Below are 25,673 nucleotides of genomic sequence, written 5' to 3' on the forward strand. Positions count from 1 at the left end.
TCAACTGTATTAATTTTTATATGGAGGATTCTCAACAGGTGCAGCTGCACTACTTAATGTAATTTCACATATATTTTGCATCACATTGTGTATTAAGTAGAGACTCTTTTTGCTTGAGAAACAAACACTGAGTAGATAAACAGGTGAATGTTTGGGTTTGAAACCTCTGCTTCTCTACTGTTCTGTATCAGATCCAGTGGAAGAAGTGCAGCATAAATAGTCCTGAGCCAAAGTCATTACAGACAGTTATTGAATTGAATTAAGGCATTAAAAGGTTAGAAGATGGCTGAACCAAGAAGCACTAACTGTGCCTGACTTCCCTCAGCCTCGGAGTATGTCCTTCCTTTAAATAGGTTCCTGCAGCTCATGTCTGACAGGAAGCCGAGCTGTGTGCTACCGTTACCTCACACGCAGAGTTCAAGGAAAAACACGACTGTGAAGGAAATGAAACAACACGACTGGTGGACGAAGTACTAATTTTAAATTAAGATACCTCAATATAAAAATACTTCATCACAAGAAAAAATACTGCGTTCAAATTTAATTAAAGTGAAAGTACTCATTAGACTTGGATGCCTTCAATTACTCAAGACTTGACTTATTATGAATCACCTGAGACTTGAATTAGTCTTTGGAACTGAGACGGGACCTGGATTTGTTTCTGATTGAATCGAGACTTGACTCAGATTTTAACTGAATTGGACGTGTTTCAGATGATGCTTTATATGACTGGACTTTTAAATGACTTGAGACTCTACTTGGACTGATTTCCCTTCAGTGAGACAAGACTTGATTTGGATTTATTTAAACGTGCTTGAGACTTGACTTGGACTTATAATGAACGACTTAGGACTCTGACTTGAACTTGGACCGTATATATTTATAACCATTTCACAGACAAAAAGTGAGGGAGAGAAAAACATGTTGAGTTTGACAACAAAGGACGGTTTAATTAAAATTTACTAACTGGAAATTTCCAGTTAGACATTTTTTGTGCAAAATGTTACTTCAGAACATAAACACACATTGCAGTTAAAATGATCAAACACAGTGAAGCAGCAGCTCTCCTATTGGCTGAAAAAGAGGGCAGATCACTGCATGAATTCCCATATATTGCACAATGAGGTCACACTGCACCTTTGAGGTCACACTGCACCTCTGAGGTCACAACGCACCAAATCAGATCAGAGTTTATGCAAAAAAAAAACCCTGATGAAATTATAATTTTAACGTCAGATTCACTTCTTTCTTTAAGCCAAATGCAATCTGTGTCATATAGAAAACTCAGATTTGGGTCACTGTCATGTGCAGCCTGAAAACACACACGCACACACTCATGATAACATGTTCGCTCTCTCTGGGGAAACAGGAAGTGGAATCAGGACGACTGAATGTTTCAGGAACACAGTAAATTGATCCTGAAGGACGTTTGGTCACTCGCTGCTTTCTCCACCAAACTGAAAACACAAATTAGATTAAAAAAACATTTTATAATCTCCATATTCTAAATTATTTTGTGTTGTTTTTATAACAGATTCTTAAAAACCTTATTTTTTGAAACAGGAAGAAAAAAAAAATCTGCTTCCAATAGAAATCAAATGTTTTCAATAATAATGTAGATAAATAACTTTAATTTACTCTGCAAATACAAAACAAAAACAAGTCATATAACAAAAGTGTAAAAAGTGTAAAACCAATAATCTTATACCAAACATAAATAAAACACAAACACAAGACAAATGACATCAAATACAAAAAGAATAATAATACAAATACAGGAAGAAAAACAGGAGCGTTCACAACATAAAACATCCAACAGAGTCTTAAAATGTTCTAGGGTTGAAAAAACCTCCAATAATAAAATCATAACAACAATAATAATAATAATAATAATGATAATCCATGATAATAATTTAAATAATATAAAATAATATTAAACACAAGTGACTTTATCTTGAAAATAGAAAGAATATTTCATCACCATATTTTTTTACAACAATAATAATAATATATTTTTGATATTTATATTTTGAGTTTAGTTGTTTAACCTTTAATTATTTGCAAATATAAAATTTAATTTAGAAAGATTTAATGAAGGATTTGACAGATGTTGACGTTGACGTCATTTCAAACATAAATAAATAAAAGCAGTTCCCGCTCTTCTTTGGCCGAAGCTCGTTCTTTGTTGCATCTGAGAGCAGCTTGCGTGTTTTTTTTTTTCAAAACCTCTTTTATAATAAAACAGATGCCAAGTTGGATGCCGAGTTCATCTTTGTTCTACAGACAGATGGAGGCCAGAGAAATGAAAGAAGAGCGAAGAGGAGCGGAGGATGAATGAGTTAATGGAGTGGAAATCAGGTGACCCAGTTAGCGAGGTGAGGCCTGTTTAGAGGCTCAGATGAATGAACATTTAACACTTTATGCACACGTTTCAACACAAGAGACGGACAGAGAGAGAGAGAGAGAGGCAGAGCAGGTAGACAGGAAGTGAGTCATTTATCTTCATCACCTGACTTCATCCAGGCCTGAATGCAGCCAGCCTGCTCGCCAGAATAAAATGTTGTTACTGTACATTTCTGCAAACCACAGAAATGTTGAATATCTACGTTTCAACAACAGTGAAATACGAAGCATATTAACATTTCTAAAGTGACGTTGTTCACATGTGATCTACATGAGTTGATGTTTCCTGTATAGGAGGAGGAGGAGGAGCAGGTGGATGGTTAGTAAGTTTCTTGGTTTCTTTGTTGGTTTCTTGGTGTTTTAAGGAGACGTCGGGACATTTGCAGCCGTTTTTCTGGCGAGAAAACCAGCTTTTCTTAGTGAGACATCAGCTGTTTTTATTTTATTTTTATTTTAACCCAAACCATGATCTTTCCCCCTAACCCTGACCGAAACCTAACCAGACCTGAACCACAGCGTTGTCACACCATAAAACATCATTATTCAACGGGTAGAAATGTTAATATGCTACGTTTGTAGAAATGTTGATATGATACGTTTTACACGTGTTGAAACGTACATAGTCAACGTTTTATTCTGGCGACTGTGTTGATGCAGCGACGAGGGAGTGATAACGAGAAACACAGAGTCTGAGCCTAAAACAACAGGAAGTTGACTCACTTCACAATGTTTATGTTTTGTCTTGACAGTGACCTCTAGTGGTAGCGTCAATAATAACGCTTATCTGTCAAGAACAATAAATCTTGCATTAATTACAACAAAATTAGGGATGTTTGATCAACTTTTTCTGGCCCTGATTTGATTCCTTTTCTATTGATTATCTACCCATATTGAGTGTGATTTGATATTTATATAACAAGTGCAACTTTATGACTTTTCACAAGTAACAAGGTTCTGATTCAAGACGACTGATTGATTCCTGAAACTGAAGCGAAGATGTCTCACTCTGTTGCAGATGTTGGAACTACAGAAAACACTCTGATTGTTCGGCGGTGTAACAGAGTGGAGCTTCTTCCCTCACAAATGATCTCATGATGCATCTTTCTCGCTCTTGTTTTCGTGTAACGGGCTCCAGCAGCAACACTCGTTCTTCCTCACATAGCGACTTGTCGACCGGGATTCCTCTCGGTGCTTCTGACTCTGCTCACAGAACGAATTAGTGACGTTTTAACTGGTAAAAGTGATGCTCAGTGCGGCTGAGCACGAGACGCTGCTAGCTGAAGCTTTGCTACACTAAGAAGGAGTTACAGTCTGAATCTAGTGAATCTGTGTATTTTGGCAATCAGGATGTCAATTTTCAGCAGTCTGAGGAGGATTTACGTTCACATTTAGCTGATACAAGCCATTAAAATATGCCCAGATCCTTAAAATATACTAAAGTATCCTAAAATCCTGAAATATGCTTTGATGATCCTTAGGATCGACTGCTGAAAAATAAACGTTTTATGATATGATTAAGATTTAGTTTGGTTTAGGCACAAAAACAGCCTGGTTAGGTTTGTGTCGTCATGGTTACAGTAATAACCAGTGATTTGAAATAAAGTAAATATTCTCTTCTTTAACCTTTAACCATTTCTTTAACTTTAACAATTAGTGTTTCTCCACATTTTCACCATTTCATGTTTATAACCCTAACCCTAACCCTGACAAACATTTTAGGTATTTGTACAGTTAATTTTATACACAAATGCAATTCAAAGTGCGTATTGCATAAAAAAAAACAGGAAATACAGTATAAAACACTAAAATATGAGTTAAAAGCTTGGAAACTGTTTTTAAAACAATTCGAATGAGAAAAACCAAAAGAGAAATGCAACATTATAAAAATTAAAAACAAACAGAGGACTCAAGATGGAGCCTTGAGGAACTCCACACGTCATATTGTCATCAATCGTTCTATAAAATGTCAGAAAATAGTGAAAAATTCTAGGTAAAATTTCCTTAAAGGCATCTTTAAATGTCTTAAAGACATCTTTAAACGTCTTGTATTGTGAGGTAACAGTGACTCGTTACAGTTTTAGAGGAGTTGCTGAACTTGTTTATCATTTTTCATTCATGCAAATATCAACTAATTATCAATATATCTGAGCCCACAAGTGTAGAACAGGCATGTTTTTGTGCATCTTTGTGTATTGCTGTGTTTTTATATGCTGTGTCTTTTGTGTGTGTGTGTGTGTGTGTGTGTGTGTGTGTGTTTTGTGTGCAGAGATCCTGTTAGTCAATAAACCAATACAGCTTCATCTTGTTAATTAGCCATTTGCTCTCTGTTAGAAACAGACACACACTCGAGTTTAATTCATCTTCACTGTTTCTGTCTGCTGCTTTTTCAGCATTCAAATGAAATGAATAATTAGTTAAATGAGGATTTAAGTAGTAAGTTAAATGAATATTTGGGGGGGTTTTTTTAGGGTTTGTTTGGTGTCATTATGATCATCATGAAGGGTCAAAGCTGATAAAATCACTTTACCCACTTTAGTAGATATGACATAAATGCATTTTGGAAAATATAGCAACATTTTAATTATACAACATTGGAGGAAAATGTTTGTGTCAAATTTCAACCTTTTATCTTCTCTAGAACATCATTATGAAGAACATTACAAGAAAACCAAAACACTAAACAATGCAAACTAAACAGGTTTATAGCTTTAAATAAATCACAGATATAACCACGTTCACCAATCAATACTCAGTGGAGGAGCCCTGATTGTGAAGTGCAGCCTTGATGCTTATTGGTGTGCTTCATCAATACTTGATCAATACTTTATTGAAGCCTTGTCAAGCGTGCTGCCGGTGGAATTTAGCAGCTTCTAAAGCTGGTGAAACACATGGTCTCTTATTTTATTTGTTGTTAGGTTGTGTTAGTGGACGACTGGTTCCTGCTGAGTGAGCTCAATGTTTTACCACATTTTTACAACTTCATATTCAAATTTCCTGAAAAATGGCATTTTACAGCACATTTCATACACAGATACACTTCAAAGTGTTCTTCATAAAATCATAGAAATAAAAAAAGATTTTTAAAAAATGAGAGAAAGAAATGCTAGACAATTAAAAATGAAAAATCAGGAGGACCCAGGATAGAGCCTTGGGGAACTCCACGTCATGTTGGTGTGTCCGGATGCATAGAGATGATATCCTGTCATTCGGTGTATTGATCTTACGCATTTCAGCAACAAGGAAGCGCTCTGACTCACTTATTTTGTCTTTTAACTTCCTGCCTACATAGGAAGTACGAATGTGTGGCGTTGTGTCGGTTGACTGCTTGTGTTTGTTGCTTGTGATCAGCAGCTTGTGAACGTACAGCGTTATACTTAATGTACCGTAGTGCTATAACAGTCATGGTGACTGTTGTTTATAACAACATGATAACAGAACAGAAGCTGTCAAAACATGTTAATACAACATCTCTTCATCTACAGTCCAGTTTACCAGTTAATACTGTGGAACAAGCTGATTATTCTGAATTATAGTATTTAAAACAGATTATATGACAGATTAGGATTAAAGGTTTGAATTCATGTTGTTAAATACATTTTAAAAAGCTGATGGTTTAGTGATCATTAACAGTAATGAATATGATATAATAATGAAATATTATGAGGTCACATGACCTCCTCAAATATGTGAGAAATGAACAACATGCTATGTGAACCAATGGGGAGCCAGATATTTGTCTTAAAACAGTGTAGCTCAGATTATTTCAACATTGTTGTTGATTCTAGAGCTGCAAACTGTCTTCTTCTGTCTTGTTTCAAGATACAGACACTAATATATTTACAACAAAACATTTAAACAAGATGATTTGTTCTGAAAACTGATTCAAATACTCTCTGAACCAGCAGATTTTTCTACTTTTTCCAGTTAACTAAATATTTTATGAAGGAATGACGTAAGAAGACGTTCTGTAGAGTTTCTCTGCTCCTTGAATCCTAATTACAGAAACCAGATTCTTTCTTTTTAACATGATGTTTTATAAATCAGCTGACAGCTTCACCTCAGTGCAGGTAAAACGTTTGACTTTAACCTGATTGGTTCAGAAGAAAAACCTCATGTAGGAGCAGAGAGGAGCCGGTAGGTTACGAGGTTTCCAAACCACAGGGAGTGTGCTGGTATGAGGACACACACACACACACACACACACACACACACACACACACACACACACAGACACACACACACACACACACACACACACACACACACACTCTTTCTCTCTCTTTCTCAGGCCGCCTACCAGCCGCCACCCGACTAAAAGAAGAAGATTATCTATTGATTCCATGACTCATTGCATCCTGGGAAAACGGTTAGATTACCCAGAGTGCCTCAGTGCTGTCCTTCATCTCTCACAGGAGGAGGAGGAGGAGGAGGAGGAGGAGGAGGAAGAGGAGGCAGCTACAACAGTAAAACGCTGCTGACACACTGATGCTTCAGTATTAATTGTTAAACTGAAACAAAAGATGAAATTGATTTTATTTCCAAAACAAAGACGCTCGTCTTTAAAGAGGTTTGTTTCTGCTGCGTTCCTTCCTTTTATGAGGACATCCTGTATAAACAACTTCTCAGTATATATATAATGTATATATAACGTATCATGCAGCTCTCACACTCGGCTACTCCTCTTTAAGGGTTCATATTCTGCTTTTAGTGGTTTCTGTTGCCTGCAAGTCAAAAGTCAAGACTTCAATCTGCTCTCAACTCTTTGGTTGCCTCATTTTTTATCAACCTTGCTAACGAGCTGACGTTGTCTTGTTGCACATGCTCATAAACGGCCATCTGTTCTGTAGCTTTGGTTGCTAAGGTGGTTGCTAAGGTGTTTCCATGTGTTGGTCACGTTGTCCACTCTCATAAGAGAAAAAGAAGTGAAATCCTGCTACTATAGTTTGTTTACGTAGCCTCCGGAGCCGGAGGAAGCTTCCTGAAGCTGACCAATCAGAACAGAGTGGGCTCATCAGGAGGCGGGGCCTTAAAGAGACAGGAGCTAAAACGGCCTGTTAGAGACAGAGGCTGAACTGAGGGGCTGCATAAAGGACCAGTAGAAGATAAATAAGGAGTTTTTAACTGGAAATCATGTAAAGATATCAGGTTACAACGACCTCATTTATGTAAGTTCATACAACTAAAGTGTGTAAACAGCTCTGCTCTCAGTATTCACTATTGACTGAATTAGATAAAAGAGCTTCTTCTGCAACTCTTCAGGAACTTAACTCTCGTCTCTCAACTGGCATCCGTACATATCAGTAAAATGTTGATTAGAAATTTGTGTTTTTTTGCCAAAATATCTGATCTTGCAACAGAAGACTCTTGGTTCAGGTTATTGTGATCTCTCCAGTGTGTTAAACCAGCAGTCAGGCGTCCATATGAACAGTGAAAGTCATATCAAGTGGATATCTGACACATTTACAGTCTTTTTAGCATCAAATTCCCTCTTTGTGTTTCCTCGGACAGTGTTTCCCTGTTGAGCTGCAGGTGGAAGTATAGTAACAAAAAGAGGAACTTTGGCACTAAAAAGACTGTAACGTTGAAAGATATCTACTTGATTTGACTCATTTGGATGCTGAAGCTTCATATTAGCTTCAGACTGTGGATTTACATTGTGAGGTCATCATGAAGGATCTTCTACTGGTCAGTATGAATGATTACAGCAAGAAAAACAGCTTTCATATCTAAACCTGAACACACACGGGATTCAACATCCACCATCCACTCTGACCTCTGACCTCTGACCTCTGACCTCTGACCCGCCGCTGTAGTCAGATACAGAGATGTAGCTTCATTCATTAGAACAAACACAGTCAGGCAGAGATTACATTAGTTCATGTTTTTAATAGCAGACTCTTATCTTCTCCTTCTTTCTCCTTTTTCTCCTCCATCTTGTTGTTCCTTTCATCATTCTCCTCCTTTGCTTCTCTCTCATCTCCTCCATCTTGTCTTCCCTCCTCTTCCTCTTTTCTTTTCTCCTCTTTGCTCAAATATTTATCTGCCTCCTCCTCCTCCTCTGTCACCTCCATCAACCCCTCCTCCCTCCATTAACCCCCCCCCCCCCACCCCCCCCCTGCTATAAAAGCCCCTTTTCTTCCTTTTCTTATCTCCTCTGTCTCTTTATTTCCTCCGTGTGTCCCTCTGGCGTCTCCTCAGCAGAGGACAACAAGTCGACAGCCGTCTGACTGTGTATTTATAGAAGCAAAGAAAGAAGACAGACGACTCTAGTGTCTGTCTACTGTGTCACTACTGTGTCACTACTGTGTTTCTACTGTGTGTCTACTCTCTCTCTCTGTGGTCAGGAAGGAAGTTTGGTTAATTAACACAGCTGGTGGTTGAATTACAGAGTTGTTAATTAGAAGAAACTGCTGCTTCCTGACATTTTTAATGATTTAAATAACTAAAAATTCAGAGTACATATCTGTACAAACAGCATTACCCATAAGCCCTAGTGTCTGTGGTTAGTTCAGGTGTCTGTAATAACAGTGGGACAGTTCATTCATCATCATTCATCTGTATAATGTTGGATTTTCAGACTAGAAGCTCTACAGCAGAGTTATGGTGCGTTTATGTGCTGATAAGAGTGTCTGAAATCTGAGCGTCTGTTGCTGAACACGTTTATTTTATTTTTTTTTGTTGTGGACGTATTTAAAGCAGAATCTGACAGAATATTCCTGAAAAGTAGAAAATGTTGTTTAACCAGTCACAGAGAGCACAGATGGACTCTGGGTAGAGCCAGAGATCCCAGTGGATTGTGGGTAACACAGCTCGCTGCTGGCATGATTTACAACATACACACACACACACACACATACACACACGCAAGCACACACAAACAGAGTGTGTATTCATGCATGCAAATAAACACACACACACACTCTGCTGGCATCCGAACACACTCTGACACCTGAGGTCAACGTCCTGATTTAAGTCTGCGTGACACGAGAGAGAAAAGGAAGGGAGGGTCAGGAAGTAAGGAAAGATGTACGGAAATATAAAATAAATTAAAGGAATAAAAAGAAAGGAAATGGAAATAAATAAAAAAGGGAAATGAAAAAGGCAAGTGAGGACAAGAAAGGAAAGGGAAGGAAAAAAGAGAGAAAGAACAAGAGAAAATAAAGAAAGAAAGAAAAGGAAGGACGGGAATAATAATAAAAGGAAAAGATGGAAAGGACTGAAAGGGAAGGAAAGGAGAAAATAAAAGACAAGGACAAAAAAGAAAGGAAAGAAAAGGAAAAGGATAAAAGGATAAAAGGATAAAAGGATAAAAGGAGAGGACATGACAGAAAAGAAAGAAGGCAAATAAGAAGGAAATTAATAAAAATGAAAAGAAAGGAAATAAGGAAAGATGTCAGGATGGAGGGAGGGAAAGAAAAGACAGGAAAGGAAGGAAAAGGAAGTGAATAAAAGATCAAGATGGATGGATGGAGGGATGGATGATGGAGTGATAGATGGATGGAGCGTTGACCTGGTCATGTGATGAGATTTGGGTAACGGGGTAAATTTAACCTGCAGTCCATCAAACACGCTGTAAAAAATCACTCCGTTAAATCTCTTCCTCTGTGTGTTTTTTTTCTTTTTCTGTTGTTTTCTGTTTATTTATTTGTTTGTTTTCTGACATTTTTGCAAAACTGCTACGAGCAAATTAAAAGAAACAAACAGTCGTCTTCTTCTGGAGGTAAAAATAACATAAAATCAGTCAGATTTATAAACCAATATTGTGTTTTTGGAGAAAATCAAAAGTATGAGTTTACGTTTGAGCAACAGACGGTTCGGATCCTTTATTTAAGTAAAAATGCATAAATATTAGCAGCAAAATGTAGTTTATTTCAACAGGCTGAAGACTAAAACATAAAACACAGCTGCTCATAATAATTATCATAAATATAAACAGTGTTTTTCATGTATTTGTAGTGTTTTTCAGTGTCAGTTGGTGCAGCAGTGATTTTTTACAGTGCAGTGCGGTCGTTTCTCTCCCCTCCCCCCGTCCTGCTCTCTCCATCACCACCCATCCCCCCCCGCCTTCCTCCTCCTCCCCTCCCCCACCTCCTCATCCTCATCATCCACCATTTCTCTCCTCTCGCTCGTCCTCTTCATCCTCCTTCCTTCCTCTCTCGGTTTCCTCCTCTTCTTCATCCTCCTTCCTCTCTCTCTGTTGAGGCTGCAGGGCGTCACTGTTCACTCAGTCGCGTTAATCAGATTAATTTGGTCATAAACACACACACACACACACACACGTGTACACGTATGTGTTCTTAAATGAACTAAACCAACAGAAAATGCTTTTTTTATCATCATCAGCTCTCTGTTTATTATAATTAATAATAAGTTCATGTCATACTCGTCTCCTCCGTCTCTGACCTCCTGACCTCGTTTCCAAATTTCCTCCAGACGTCGTTCAGCTGTGAGGACGAGACGTCGTTCGTGTCGTTTGTTGTTTCTTTATCAGTTCTGTTGGTCCACACGTTAGCTAAACAGCTCAATTAGCTAAATAAACAGATAATTGATTAAATGATGTAATCGTCATCGTAAAAAGTGTCAAACACTTAAACAAACTTAAAGGCTTCATATTCGTCTTTTATTTATTTCTGTTCTGATGTTTAAATGTGATCAAAGTTCAGAAGGTGAACGTGTGTAGAAACGCTGCCTGCAAGTCAAAACTCAGGGCTTCAACCTGCTCTGATCAATAACTGATCCACAGTTATTGATTTCATATATTCAGTCTAGTCATCAAAACTCTCCACATTTACTCAAATACAATATTTAATACTGTAGTTAACGTACTTTAAGATGTTTCTCTATATTTATACTAGACGTTGATTTTGTAGTTTGTTGTTTTGTTTATTTCTCTGGTTATTATTAGAAATAATGTTTAAATCGTAATAACATCAAACTATATCAATAATAAATATTGTAATATTCTGATTATCAGTTTCCTGCCTGTATGTGAAGAATCACACCGACCTCTTATTGATCAGATCAACCATCAACAGATAATCAATCAAACTGCATCAGATCAATCACACTGCAACGGCTAGTTAATCAAACTCTGTGTGTGTGTGTGTGTGTGTGTGTGTGTGTGTGTGTGTGTGTGTGTGTGTGTGTGTGAGCGTGGCGGCCATATTGGTATCAGGCTCTCACACTGATGGATGTTTTTACAGCTGCTGGAGGAGGAACTGATTAGTGTGTGTGTGTGTGTGTGTGTGTGTGTGTGTGTGTGTGTTGGTGGATTTACATGCAACACTGTAAACCTGCTACACACACACACACACACACACACACACACACACACACACACACACTGAGGCTGTTGGTTTTAAATGTGTTTCGTGATCTAAACTCGTCGCCGTTCACACCGCCAGGCGTCTCCGAGGCGTCAGCTGACCACTTGTGTTCAGACTTCAAGGTCAAAGAGCTCCGCCCACAGTGATGACATCACATTTGATTTGCTGCCAAGAAAACATAAATGTTTTTAATAACTAATACACTCATTTATTCTAAAGTCATGTGTCGTTGGTGCTGATGATGTGTTTTGCTGTTACGTTGCCGTCGGAGACGCATCAGGACACGTTGGCGTTTACACTGTAAATGATTCGTGGTCAAACGACGTCGGCCGGTTGATGTCATACAGATGTGTTAACGGCAGCTACAGACGACTACAGCACATTATCTATGTATTGATTCATGCTCTTTTTATTTTATTATTTTATATTTATTTCAGTTTTAACCGTTAATTTTTATTTTATTTTTTATATTTGTATCATTTTTTTCATATAAATAGAATTAAATAGATTTGTTGTTGATTTATTGAGTCGTGAATCAGACTTATTTCATTTCAAATGTTGTTTTGTATTTACATGTTATTTGTATTTTATTGAATCATTTTAGTTTTTTAATTTCATTTAGATTTTATAGTCTTTATTTTATTTGTTTTGTTTTTAATTGTATGTTGTATTTTATTATTTTTATTAATATTTGATTTTATATTATAAATGTTTTATAATTATGAATTTGTTTTCATGTTATTAGTATTAAAGTTCTACTACATCTCCCATAATTCTTTGCCTGTAGTTGTTGAATGCTGATGACATCATAAATACAATAATAACAAAATACTAATAAAAATAAATGTATAAATTTAAAACACAAAATAGATATAAAAAATAAAAATAAAAACGTTTATATTGTATTTATTGAATCATTTCTAATAATATAGAATCATATTTATTGATGCTTTTCCACTGCAGACAGTCTGAGTGGTTGTTAATGGAAGTCTTCATCTCTCCTCTTCCTCCTCCTCGTCTTCCTCTGCGGTCGTGTTTTTTCTTCTTTTGTTAAGAGACAGCAGCAGCCTCTTCCTCTTCTCCCTCCTCCTCCTCCTCCTCCTCCTCCTCAGTTTATCTCTCCATCTCGTCTTCAGATCGTTGGATGAAGAGATGGGCTCTCAGCCTCTGCTGTTATGTAACAGTGTTCAGATATTAGTCAGGCCCGCCCTCCGTCTCACGCTGAGGAAGACGAAGAAGAAGAAGAAGAAGAAGTCGACTCTGCTGAGCTGAAATCTTGTTTCTTTACACTTTTAACTATTTACGCTACAATTACAACAATTATTATTACAATTATCAAAAGATATGATGATTCTTCCTCAAATCAGGACCTGATAGTCGTTACAGATCAAACTATCGTATCGTATCGCGGCGACAGTATCATCATCATCATCATCATCATCATCTTCTTCTTCTTCTCTGCGTTTGTTCTCTGAGGGTCACTGAGTCCTCGGCTGTCACATCGACACACACGCAAAAAAACAAAACCTCAGTGGAAGATTTCCACCGGGAGGAGCAGAGAGACGCCTTCAGGGAGGATGTCTGCACGTTCAAACACACACTGCTGCTTCCTCCCTCCTCTTCCTCCTCAAACACACACATCCGCATATTTTATCTATTTTATATTTACGAGTCTGTCTGAGAACAACAGTCAGTCATCAAATGAACATTAAAGCTGTAATTATTCCTCCTGTTCATACTGCTGGCTGCTGGTTGAACTGGAAACACTGGAAACACTGAACTGGTCCTTTAAGGTTCCTGCAGTAAAAGTCTGATTAATGTGGACTAAACAGAAGAGTTCAAAGGTCACGACCTGATAAAGGACACAGTGTAACACAGTGAAATGATTGAACACAGAGGCAGAGAGGACGTAAAGAGGAGTTTTTTGTTGTTTCCCATCAGCCCCTGCTTCGCTCCAGAGGTGGCGAACGCTTTAGAGACGCGTCCGCCGATGATGACAGATGACAGACCGAGCGGCGGTTCGCTGTGTGTTGTTGTTGATGGCAGCAGCTGATTGGTCAGCGGAGGCGTCTCTTTGTCACGGAGCTTATCTGCTGCCAGCAGACATGTTCTTGTTTCCATCTCCCATGAGCCTCAGCGGCAAAACGTACAGAACGCCATCTGTTCATCTGAGAGTTCATCTGCAGCAGAGGTGGAGAGGGGAGACCTGTCAGGTGACTGTTGGACCCTGCTAGACCCTCAGATACCTGTAAAACCAGGTCTTGAATCGTTCCCCTCGCTGTAGTTTCTTTGGTTGCCATGGTCACGCGGCAGGAAGTTGTAAAAGTTGAACCATCGTGAGCTCAGACGGCAGCGAAACGTAGTGGAAGCATCAGTGTTAGAGCAGCATGTTACTGTTGTAGCTGCTGGAGGTGGAGCTAGTTTACACTACTTTATATACAGTTAGCTAGTTTAGTCCAGAGGTTCCCAACCTAGGGGTCGGGCCCCTCCAAAGGGTCAGCAGATAAATCTGAGGGGTGGTGAGATGATTAATGGGAGAGGAAAGAAGAAAAAACAAAGTTCTGATACACAAATCTGTTTTCAGTTTTTGGACTTTTTCTCTAATCTTTGATTTTTGCTGAAATATAGGATCATTTGAACATTTATTGAAATGAAAGCATGTGAGAAGTTTAGAGGGAAAAATCACTATTTGGTGGAGCTGTTAACAACTCATAGACATGTGAAATGTGACCCCGACTACACACTGCTTTTTGTAAGACGTCAAAAGACAAAAAGGTTGGAAACCACTGGTTTCATCTTTAACAATGTGTTGTATTTTAAAAGCTTGTTATATTATCCATTGTGTCAAATCTTCATCTGAAAAGTAACTAAAGCTGTCAAATAAATGTAGTGGAGTAGAAAGTACAATATTTCCCTCTGAAATGTAGAAAGTAGCATCACATGGAAATACTCAAGTAAAGTACAAGTACCTCTAAACTGTACTTAGTTACTCTCCAGTGTGTGTGTGTGTGTGTGTGTGTGTGTGTGTGTGTGTGTGTGTGTGTGTGTGTGAGGGATGGTGGAATTTTCTGGCATTGTTGGACTGTGAGCATGACATCATTAGCATCACACACACACACACACACACACACACACACACACATGCGCTGTTGGCAGGACAGGCTGCCATCGGTCTCTGTGGGAGACTCCGGATCCAGGTGGAGACACCTGAGCAGGACAGAGAGGATTTTAGTCCAGCTGAGACCCAGAGACTCACCTGGAGGTCGTTTATGAAACGTTTCATATTAACACCTGAAGAAGAATTAAAACCATTTAAAGCTTCTTTGTTTTTGCTCTGAGCTGCACTGCTGTTCATATTCTCCTGATAATACGATTCAAACATCACGTTAACAAACATCATCAGCAGGTTCAATGAAACTGAACATGATCATAAGTTGGATTTTTGTGTTTTAATTGTTTTTTATGTAATGTCTCAAATACAAGGATTTGCTGTTTTTCTTTGTTTTACATGACAGTAATTGAATTTATTTATGTTTTGGACGGTTGGTGAGACATTTATCACAGACTTAGTGGTTCATTGATAAATGGAAATCATTGATAGTTGCAGCCTGAACATCAAACAGACTCCACAGAAACACCAGTTTCATGTGAACATGAAGCTGCTTCAGTCCTGAAAATAAACACATTTAACTGAATGATTTTATTATTGATTATACATATTGTGATTGATGGTATCAGTATCAGTGCTGTCTGTACATGAAGCACCGCAGTGGAAACAACAACGTACAGAACTGTAAACATTATAAGAACAAATATGAGCTACTTGTGTTTCCATTTCAAGCTACTTCAAGAAGGGAAATGTTGAACTTTTTACTCCTTTACATTTATCATTTATCTCACATGTTATTGTAGATTAAAATTAAAATAAACAACAACAGATCCCTTCAAAATCCCAACAAAAATAACAATAAAACAACAACAACAACCTAATTACATTTCATGTTTAGCTGATCGTAGTCTGTACAGAATATTTACAGTGTGATACTGTGTGTAGTTAGATGTGTGTAGTTAGATGTGTGTAGTTAGATGTGTGTAGTTAGATGTGTGTAGTTAGATTTGTGTAGTTTGTGTGTAGTTAGATGTGTGTAGTTTGTGTGTAGTTAGATGTGTGTAGTTTGTGTGTAGTTAGATGTGTGTAGTTTGTGTGTAGTTAGATGTGTGTAGTTAGATGTGTAGTTAGATGTGTGTAGTTAGATGTGTGTAGTTTGTGTGTAGTTAGATGTGTGTAGTTAGATGTGTGTAGTTTGTGTGTAGTTAGATGTGTGTAGTTAGATTTGTGTAGTTTGTGTGTAGTTAGATGTGTGTAGTTTGTGTGTAGTTAGATGTGTGTAGTTTGTGTGTAGTTAGATGTGTGTAGTTAGATGTGTAGTTAGATGTGTGTAGTTAGATGTGTGTAGTTTGTGTGTAGTTAGATGTGTGTAGTTAGATGTGTGTAGTTTGTGTGTAGTTAGATGTGTGTAGTTAGATGTGTGTAGTTAGATGTGTGTAGTTTGTGTGTAGTTAGATGTGTGTAGTTAGATGTGTGTAGTTAGATGTGTGTAGTTTGTGTGTAGTTAGATGTGTGTAGTTAGATGTGTGTAGTTAGATGTGTGTAGTTTGTGTGTAGTTAGATGTGTGTAGTTAGATGTGTGTAGTTTGTGTGTAGTTAGATGTGTGTAGTTAGATGTGTGTAGTTAGATGTGTGTAGTTAGATGTGTGTAGTTTGTGTGTAGTTAGATGTGTGTAGTTAGATGTGTGTAGTTAGATGTGTGTAGTTTGTGTGTAGTTAGATGTGTGTAGTTAGATGTGTGTAGTTGGATGTGTGTAGTTTGTGTGTAGTTTGTGTGTAGTTAGATGTGTGTAGTTTGTGTGTAGTTACATGTGTGTAGTTTGTGTGTAGTTAGATGTGTGTAGTTTGTGTGTAGTTAGATGTGTGTAGTTTGTGTGTAGTTTGTGTGTAGTTGGATGTGTGTAGTTTGTGTGTAGTTGGATGTGTGTAGTTTGTGTGTAGTTAGATGTGTGTAGTTTGTGTGTAGTTAGATGTGTGTAGTTAGGTGTGTGTAGTTAGATGTGTGTAGATTGTGTGTAGTTAGATGTGTGTAGTTAGGTGTGTGTAGTTAGATGTGTGTAGTTAGATGTGTGTAGTTTGTGTGTAGTTAGATGTGTGTAGTTTGTGTGTAGTTCGATGTGTGTAGTTAGGTGTGTGTAGTTAGATGTGTGTAGTTAGGTGTGTGTAGTTAGATGTGTGTAGTTAGATGTGTGTAGTTTGTGTGTAGTTAGATGTGTGTAGTTAGGTGTGTGTAGTTAGATGTGTGTAGTTTGTGTGTAGTTAGATGTGTGTAGTTAGATGTGTGTAGTTAGATGTGTGTAGTTTGTGTGTAGTTAGATGTGTGTAGTTAGGTGTGTGTAGTTAGATGTGTGTAGTTTGTGTGTAGTTAGATGTGTGTAGTTTGTGTGTAGTTAGATGTGTGTAGTTAGGTGTGTGTAGTTAGATGTGTGTAGTTTGTGTGTAGTTAGATGTGTGTAGTTAGGTGTGTGTAGTTAGATGTGTGTAGTTTGTGTGTAGTTAGATGTGTGTAGTTAGATGTGTGTAGTTAGGTGTGTGTAGTTAGATGTGTGTAGTTAGGTGTGTGTAGTTAGGTGTGTGTAGTTAGATGTGTGTAGTTTGTGTGTAGTTACATGTGTGTAGTTTGTGTGTAGTTAGATGTGTGTAGTTAGGTGTGTGTAGTTAGATGTGTGTAGTTTGTGTGTAGTTACATGTGTGTAGTTTGTGTGTAGTTAGATGTGTGTAGTTTGTGTGTAGTTACATGTGTGTAGTTTGTGTGTAGTTAGATGTGTGTAGTTTGTGTGTAGTAGCTCAGAGGACGGAGCTGTCACACATAAACAACAGTGAGGCTGATATCTGTCTATTTCTGTCTGTATTGATCTGATCGGATCTCTGAGAGCTGCAGAGAAGTCGACCAATGAACAGACACGATAACATCCAGTTATAAACAAACACATTTTAAATACTGTGTTACTGAAGTTTCTAAAGAGAAAAAAGCTTCAGATTTGTTTATGTGTTTCTCTAAAATCCACTTTTCATCTCAAATCCTGACTACAAGTATATTTTATTTTTTTATTTTCTATTTTATTTTATTTTTTTGCTGCTGGTTTGCAGCTGTATTTACAGGTAAACTACAATTTGAAATACTGTAGGAGGCTTGAAACATACCTACAGCTGAACTACAGCTCCCATGATGCCTCAGGTGCTAGCTGCTCAGCTGCAGCAGCGGTGCAGATGGGGTCCGGAGCTCCTCCTGCAGCGTCATGGCGTCACCGGCTGCTATTTATATCTGCAGTTTTATAACGTTTGTTTAGCTTTTATTTGACCTGCTGAGAGGAACATGGCTGCTCTCAGATCAGTCCAGGAGCCAATCAACGTCTACGAAGGTGAATTTTCTGCACAGCTGAGCTGGAAAAACACTGTGGCTCCTCGTTCAGATCCCCTCCACATTATTCATGACACCAGGTTACTGTACGTGCACGCCTGCAGTTCGCCTGCTTCACACTTAATCTGTGTGTTTTCAGAGCGTGAAGGGAAGAATGTATTTTAGATCATCTCCATTCAGATTAATGGGCCATTAAATTACTTCTTTTTTTTCAGGAAGTGAATTCTTTCTTTGGTGTTTTTTTAAATCTCAACAACCAAAATATGTTTTACATGGATGAGCTGTAGGGTCCAGCTGTGGATGCTCATGTATGTGGACGTCGGGTCAGAGGTCAGGTGTGAGTGAAACATGAGCGACAGGATTAGAAAAGAGAATTTTTAAGTTTTTTTTTATTTTTCTGGGTCTTGTTCACAAGTTATGGTGCAGACTAGATTTCACCAGGTGAAATTTACTCGTGTGATGAGGTGAAAAACAGGCAGGACAGGAAATAAACTGTGGGAGCTAGCATAGCAGCATGCTAACATCTTCTCTTTGCTGTTTGTATAAATTTCACCATGTTTTGAAGAATATGATCAATCAGTATTTCCTCCGCTGGCTGCTGCCTCTCAGTTTGCTCGTAAACGTGAACCAGATCTAACTGAGGCGTCCGTTCAGCCTCTTCCAGGTCAAACTGCAATGAAGGTTAGCATAGCAGCTAGCCGGTTAGCATGGAGTAGCATCCATCTCTTTCTCTCCGTCTGTGGCTCCTGTTCTGCATCTTTCTGGTCAGACTGCAGCTATCATGCCTCCTCCACCCCTCCTCCACCCCCCCCACCCTGCGTCACACTGACTCTGCAGAGGAGACAGAAACAAAAACAGAAACAGAGACGGAGGGAAGGACAAACACACACTGAAAACGGCCAGATTTATGGCTAAAGACAGACATGCAGTCACACTGTAGATGACATGCTGAGATGAAACATCGTGACAGACTGTATGTGAAGCTTTTATCATCCGACAAAGCTGCTAATTAAGATTCTACAATCATGATATTAATTATAACCTCCAGGTCAACAGGGGGGTCATGTTGAAACTGTTGATACAAAGTTGGAAGAACACTAAAATAAAAGTGTTTAGACCGTTTTCATGGTGAACTTTATTAGCTCCACCTGTGCTTTTAAATCTCTGCTGTGTTCCTTTATTGGAACGACATCCTATTATATTGTTATACTGTATAATAGGATGGTATAAAAAACAGTATTTTGAGCACTTGATGTAATAAAATGTGGCCTCAATATATATATTTGTTTGGAGATGAGAAAAGAGGCCATTAGCCTGTTAGCCTGTTAGCTTTTGTTTTATATGAGTTGTAATGGGGATGAGAGGAGGAGATGTTAGCCTTTATTTATCTCTTTCTACCCGTCTTATGTTCTGTTTTTATTCCTCTGCCTGTCTGTCTCTACCTGTCTGTCTCCATCAGGTGTTCAGCCTGTGGAAACCAGTAGTGTTTGTTGTATTCTTTTTCTCCCAGTTTTGCTGAACTGGTCTGTTAGAAACGACATCACAGACAGTCGAGGAGTTTTTCATTATCTGCAATCAACATATCAGATGTGAACACACACTCGTCTCAACGGCAACAGAAATCCAATCAGTGTAATTGGAAACCGTTTACTGTCATTGAGCGACTCGTTCAGTCTGACTCACCTGCTGACCTCACTAATCACACCTGTCTGTCTGTCTGTCTGTCTGTCTGCACCAGTACAATATGAATAAAATACTCAAAGCACAAAAGATTAAAAGTGAGATTAAAACGCTGACTTGTTTTTAAATTAAAGGTCTTTTCATTGTTTTTGTGGACTTTGATTGTTTACTTGTGCATTAAAACCACCTGTTTGTTGTCACATCACCGTCAGATACAAGAAACGCTTCCCTGTTTGTTTTATATCAAACCTTTTAAAGGTTTTATGAGAGACTGACTGTTGTTTATTCTTGTTTATGTGAATGGATGATCTGAGGATGGAGGTTGGTCGTCCTCTCAGCTTCATCTGTGGTTCACCACAGAACCACTGAACATCAGGACATCAGGAGGAAGTTAAAACATGTTTCTAACACTGACTGGTTCATATCATCAGAGAAACATCAAACTGTAAAAGTGTTTGTTGGCTTTTAAAATGTGATTTTAGTGTAAATGAGTGATGACGTCTCCGTCCGTCTGTCTTCATCCATCAAACGCTGAGACGCTTTGACTCCTCGGTGTCGTGTTGTTTGACAGAATCTCTCCGTCTGTGTGTCTGCAGGCTAAGGACAGCGATGATGATGAAGAGGTGGTGCAGGTCGACAGGGACCACTTCATGGATGAGTTCTTCGAACAGGTGAGACATGAAAACACTCACACACACACACACAGCTGCATGCAGACCAGTTCCAACCAGTAGCAGCGCTGGAAAACAGCTGCAATCACAGAAAGATGTTACATGTGTAGACGAGGTGATGGGACGATGCAGCAGGTCATGTGACTCAGTAAACTCACAAAAATTGCTAAAAATTCACAACATACAAACAAGTGTGCAAAACACATTTACATATGTGTACAAGTGAATTCACAGAAGACACAAAATGGCGGACGCGCTCGCAGTCGCTGCAGCTTTTACTCAGTTAACAAACGAAGACTCCAAACACACTTTACCTGAACTCACTCACAACACAAACACCTGAAACGTAACAAAACACAGATGACGAAGCTGAAAAGTGACAGAGAACGTTTACACGACTTTAACAATAAAGAACACAATGAATTAAACATTTGAACTATTTGAACTATTTTGAGTTTTTACTAATTTTAAACATAATGTTTTAGTTTTAAACACATCATTAATTATTTCTCATGAATGTTTGATCTTTTGAACTTCATCACATGATTATATTACAGACCATGAATTTAACAGACTGTTATATTATATTATATTATATTATATTATATTATATTATATTATATCTATTAACCTGTAACATCAGGCACTGTGACGTTCAGATGGATGTTTTAAACCATCATGTCCTTTTACATAAAGGACATTTTTTTAGAGCATCTCATTAAAAAACACAAAATATCACTAAAGTTTAAAAACAACACAAAAATTCAAACATTCTTAATAAGATTCAGATTCAACCTGTTACATTATTTTTTTTACATCTTTGATCTCTTTTGTAAAGTCTATAAAAAACCTAAAGAACGGCAGTAAAAGGTCAACATGCTGATACATAGTTACAGACATGTAGCCTGCAGCAGGAGACAGGAAGTTTTATTATTTACATGATTAAAAACTGGACCAGCTGTTGGTTTGTTGTCTCATCATCAGCTCATTTCTTGGTGTTTAACTTTAGTGAAACATTTAGCAGAATTGTCTGAAATTTGTTCACTAAATACTTTTGATTTGACAATTTTGCCAGTGAACTTTTATATAGAAACATCTCTCTCATCATAAATAATAATAATAAGAAAACCAGTGAAAAATCACCTGCAAGTATTTAGAAACAAAGAAAGTCAAATGTTTAGTTTTATTTCGGCTGCTGCAGTTTTTAACCAACAAACAGGAAACAGAGCATTTGTTGGGGACTATTTTCAGCGGCGGATGAATCTACATTTGGTTCTCTAGTGAGGACGATGTGTGTGAGACTGAGCCAAAATAAACTACAGTGTGTTCATGGTGATGAAGGAACATGTGACCCAGAATATCACCAGAGTTATACTTTAACCTCTGACCCCCCCCCCCCCCCACCACAGAGCCATGTTTGTCTCTTTTGGGGGAGGGTCTTCAGGGGGGGTCAGCAGGTCAACAGTATCTCCAACAGAGAAGTGATGATTCATCTTCTGACAGCTGGAACCTGAAGATTCATGTGAGATGCAGCTCAGCAGTGTGTGTCGAGGTTTTCTCCTCATAAATCCAGATGTTGAAGGTTTAGAGTGTATAAAGCAGACGCCACGGACCCGTTTAATGTCAGACTGGACTCTGAGCTGCGGCGGATAAATACATCAAACTAAAATGATACAACCGGCATAAAAACTGTGATATTTTCTAAATATAATAATAAAGCTGAATCCACTGTGTACTCGTACGCAACTTTATTAGCAGCGTCCAACAACATAACATGATCCTCTCTGCCCCCCTAACACTCTCTGGTCGCTATGGTAACGTTTAAACATGCCTTCAAAATAAGATACACCACAAAAAACAAATATAAAAAGCATGAAAAATACAACTGGACATAACGCTGAATCAGTGGGAGCCCTGATGACGTCTCGTCTAGTGGTAACATGTCGCTTATGTCCAGTCTGCTCCGTCACACAGATCAGGACCGGTACCAGATGACCTACGGACCGGTAGCGGTCCGCGGCCCAGGGGTTGGGGACCACTGGTATAAAGGCTCAGAACATTATGATGGAAGTATATGATGGACATTCACGTGATCAGTTACGTCTCATAAGTTGTTGGTTAACCATTTTTGATCACTTGAGAATTAATAAAAATGGTCAAGAATCCCCAAAAATATGACATGAACACACCAGGATCTCAAGAAACATCATAGGAAACTTCATGCTGTGATTTGGTTTCAAAAACTTTCGACATTTGTAGATTTCTGTAAGGATGGAGAGACCGTTTACTGTAAATAAACCTAAAGCCAAACATCCTCTGAACACCATCAGTCTCTAGTTTGTGGTTGTAAAGTTTCATGAGGCTGTTTTGGTGCAAAATTGAACCATTATTGACCACTTGAGAATTGATAAAAAAATTGTCAAAAATTCCCTCCAGAATACCACATTAAGACACCAAGACACCAAGAGGAACACCAGAAAAATTCATGCTGTGAAAATGTTGAAAACTTTTCACGTTTGGAGATTTCTGCACTTTTTGGCAATTGGATGGTGGATGGTTCTGGAAATTGCTCAGAAACCTCCTTATTGTCAGTAAACCTGGACAGTCTAACATCCTCTGAACACCATCGGTCTCTAGTTTGTGGTTGTAAAGGTTCATGAAGCTGTGATCATCCTAGAGGTCACTATAGGTCATTTTATACAGTGAGGTCAAGTTTCAAACAAACGGTCTCACTACAATGAAACGGTTACCATGGGGACAAACATCATCACACATGAATACAGTTATGCAGTTCCCCAGTATGCAGAAATATCCAGATACGCCGTTTATACTGCATGCAAATACTGCACAGGATCAGCATAAAGAGGAGACTCGAGGGTAACCATAGCAACCATTTTCATTCAGATACCTGGAGCTGAGAAGTCAAAGGGCCCCTTTGAAAATGGCCAGACCAGTTTTTCTGGTACCAATGGATGCGTCTGGTCACCAGTATCTTCACTGCTGCTTTAAAGAGTCACTACTACTCAGTAACGTCAGCCGAGGACGCCGGCGTCCTTGGGGAGTTCGGGGAGTTCGGGGAGTTGGGGGAGTTGGGGGAGTTGGGGGAGTGTCGCAGGTTTTAGGACAAACCTGTCAAACCGTTTTTACTCAGACAGCAAAGTTTACAGCCTCCATCGGAGCCGGACTGAATCTTGATGAGCTCGTTATAAATTATAGGAAGCTGCATTAACCTTGAAACGAGCCCGTTAAAGAGGAAGAAAGTCCTCGATTCAAATTTATGGTGATCAGACTTTTACATGGACGGATGCAGCTGCTGTTGAAGGTTTACAGGCAGTTTGTTTGTTGTATAAAGAGACTGACGGCCTGTTGAATTTATTATATGTTCTGTTACTGTCAAGCACCAAGAACGGAGCTGAAGTCTCATTCAGTATCACTCAGAAACACATAATGGAGAATAAAACCCAGTTTCATCTCATATTACAGTGAAAACATCATGGTGGCCATCCTGATATATGTTTCCCATTGTTGTCTATAGTGGTTGGAAATGATTCTTTAGAATAATAAATATAATAATCTATATAATCCTGTGAATGAAAGTATCATTTACAGCCACCTGCTGCTGATAATTGGACAATTTAAACTGAATAGAAATTAATTATCTCATTGATTAGTGTATGTGAATCCTCTTTATGCTTCTACACACACACACACACACGCACACACACACACACACACACACACACACACACACACACACACACACACACACACACACAGCGTCTCCATGTCTTCTGGTTGAGTGTTTTTTTTTGTTTGTACAGATTTTTAAAAGAAAATGGAAAAAAATTGGAGAAGCTTCAAACTCATAACTCTAATGTATTTATTTCAACAAACAGTCTTATTAGAATAAAATAATAATAAAAAGTTACTTGACTGACATCAGCCAATCAGAGACCAAACACATAAATCACTAAATATAATGTCATCTAACATCCAGACAGGATAATTCACAATATAAAAGCAAAAGAAAGCTGCAGTGTGATAATAAAAGATCAAATAATGTGACATCACTGATACAAAGAATCAAAGTTCAGACACATGAAAGCGTTCGATTGTTCCTTTTATTAAGTTTTCATCGTTAAATATGAGAACAAAACAAAACAGACCAATCAGCTGACAAAGATCATAAAAAAAGAAAAGAAGAAATAAAATAATTAGACATGAAGTAAACGTGAGCAGTTTAACGCTGACTCGTTAACGAGAGAAAATTAATTTGATGAAGGAGAAACTTATATTTATATATAAAAACACACATATCTGTATTTATTTATGTCATATTATTATTATTCTTACCAGGGTTTAATAAGATAAAGAAGATGAACCAGGCTGAACTAATAATTAAGATATTCTGAAATAAATAAGGATTCACTAAAGATTATAAGTTAAACATTTTAACTCTTTATAGCAGAAACAATAACTGGACACATTAATAAAGTTCAGCAGCCTGATAAACTTTAATTGAGGAGGTTTAAATGATTTGATGGATAGAAGATGAAGAGTGTGTGTTGAGTGTGTGTTGTGTGTGTGTTGAGTGTGTGTTGTGTGTGTGTTGTGTGTGTGTTGTGTGTGTGTTGAGTGTGTGTTGTGTGTGTGTTGTGTGTGTGTTGAGTGTGTGTTGTGTGTGTGTTGTGTGTGTGTTGAGTGTGTGTTGAGTGTGTGTTGTGTGTGTGTTGAGTGTGTGTTGAGTGTGTGTTGTGTGTGTGTTGAGTGTGTGTTGAGTGTGTGTTGTGTGTGTGTTGTGTGTGTGTTGTGTGTGTGTTGAGTGTGTGTTGTGTGTGTGTTGAGTGTGTGTTGAGTGTGTGTTGTGTGTGTGTTGTGTGTGTGTTGAGTGTGTGTTGAGTGTGTGTTGTGTGTGTGTTGTGTGTGTGTTGTGTGTGTGTTGAGTGTGTGTTGTGTGTGTGTTGTGTGTGTGTTGTGTGTGTGTTGAGTGTGTGTTGTGTGTGTGTTGTGTGTGTGTTGTGTGTGTGTTGAGTGTGTGTTGTGTGTGTGTTGTGTGTGTGTTGTGTGTGTGTTGTGGGAGAACGGTGACCTTGACGCCGCCGGTTGACGGTTATCGACCGACA

General features: G+C 38.3%; 1 protein-coding gene across 1 annotated transcript in view; it reads left to right on the top strand.

Annotated features, from left to right (window-relative positions):
- Nucleotides 1–25,673, top strand: part of stx1b (syntaxin 1B) — a 59,003-nt gene that overhangs the window by 11,694 nt on the left and 21,636 nt on the right. Inside the window, exon 2 of the mRNA XM_044331810.1 lies at nucleotides 20,476–20,550. Within this exon, the coding sequence (XP_044187745.1) occupies nucleotides 20,476–20,550 (75 nt within the window). The remainder of the gene's footprint in view (nucleotides 1–20,475; nucleotides 20,551–25,673) is intronic.

Source organism: Thunnus albacares, chromosome 17, assembly GCF_914725855.1.
Source record: "Thunnus albacares chromosome 17, fThuAlb1.1, whole genome shotgun sequence".
NCBI lineage: Eukaryota > Metazoa > Chordata > Actinopteri > Scombriformes > Scombridae > Thunnus > Thunnus albacares.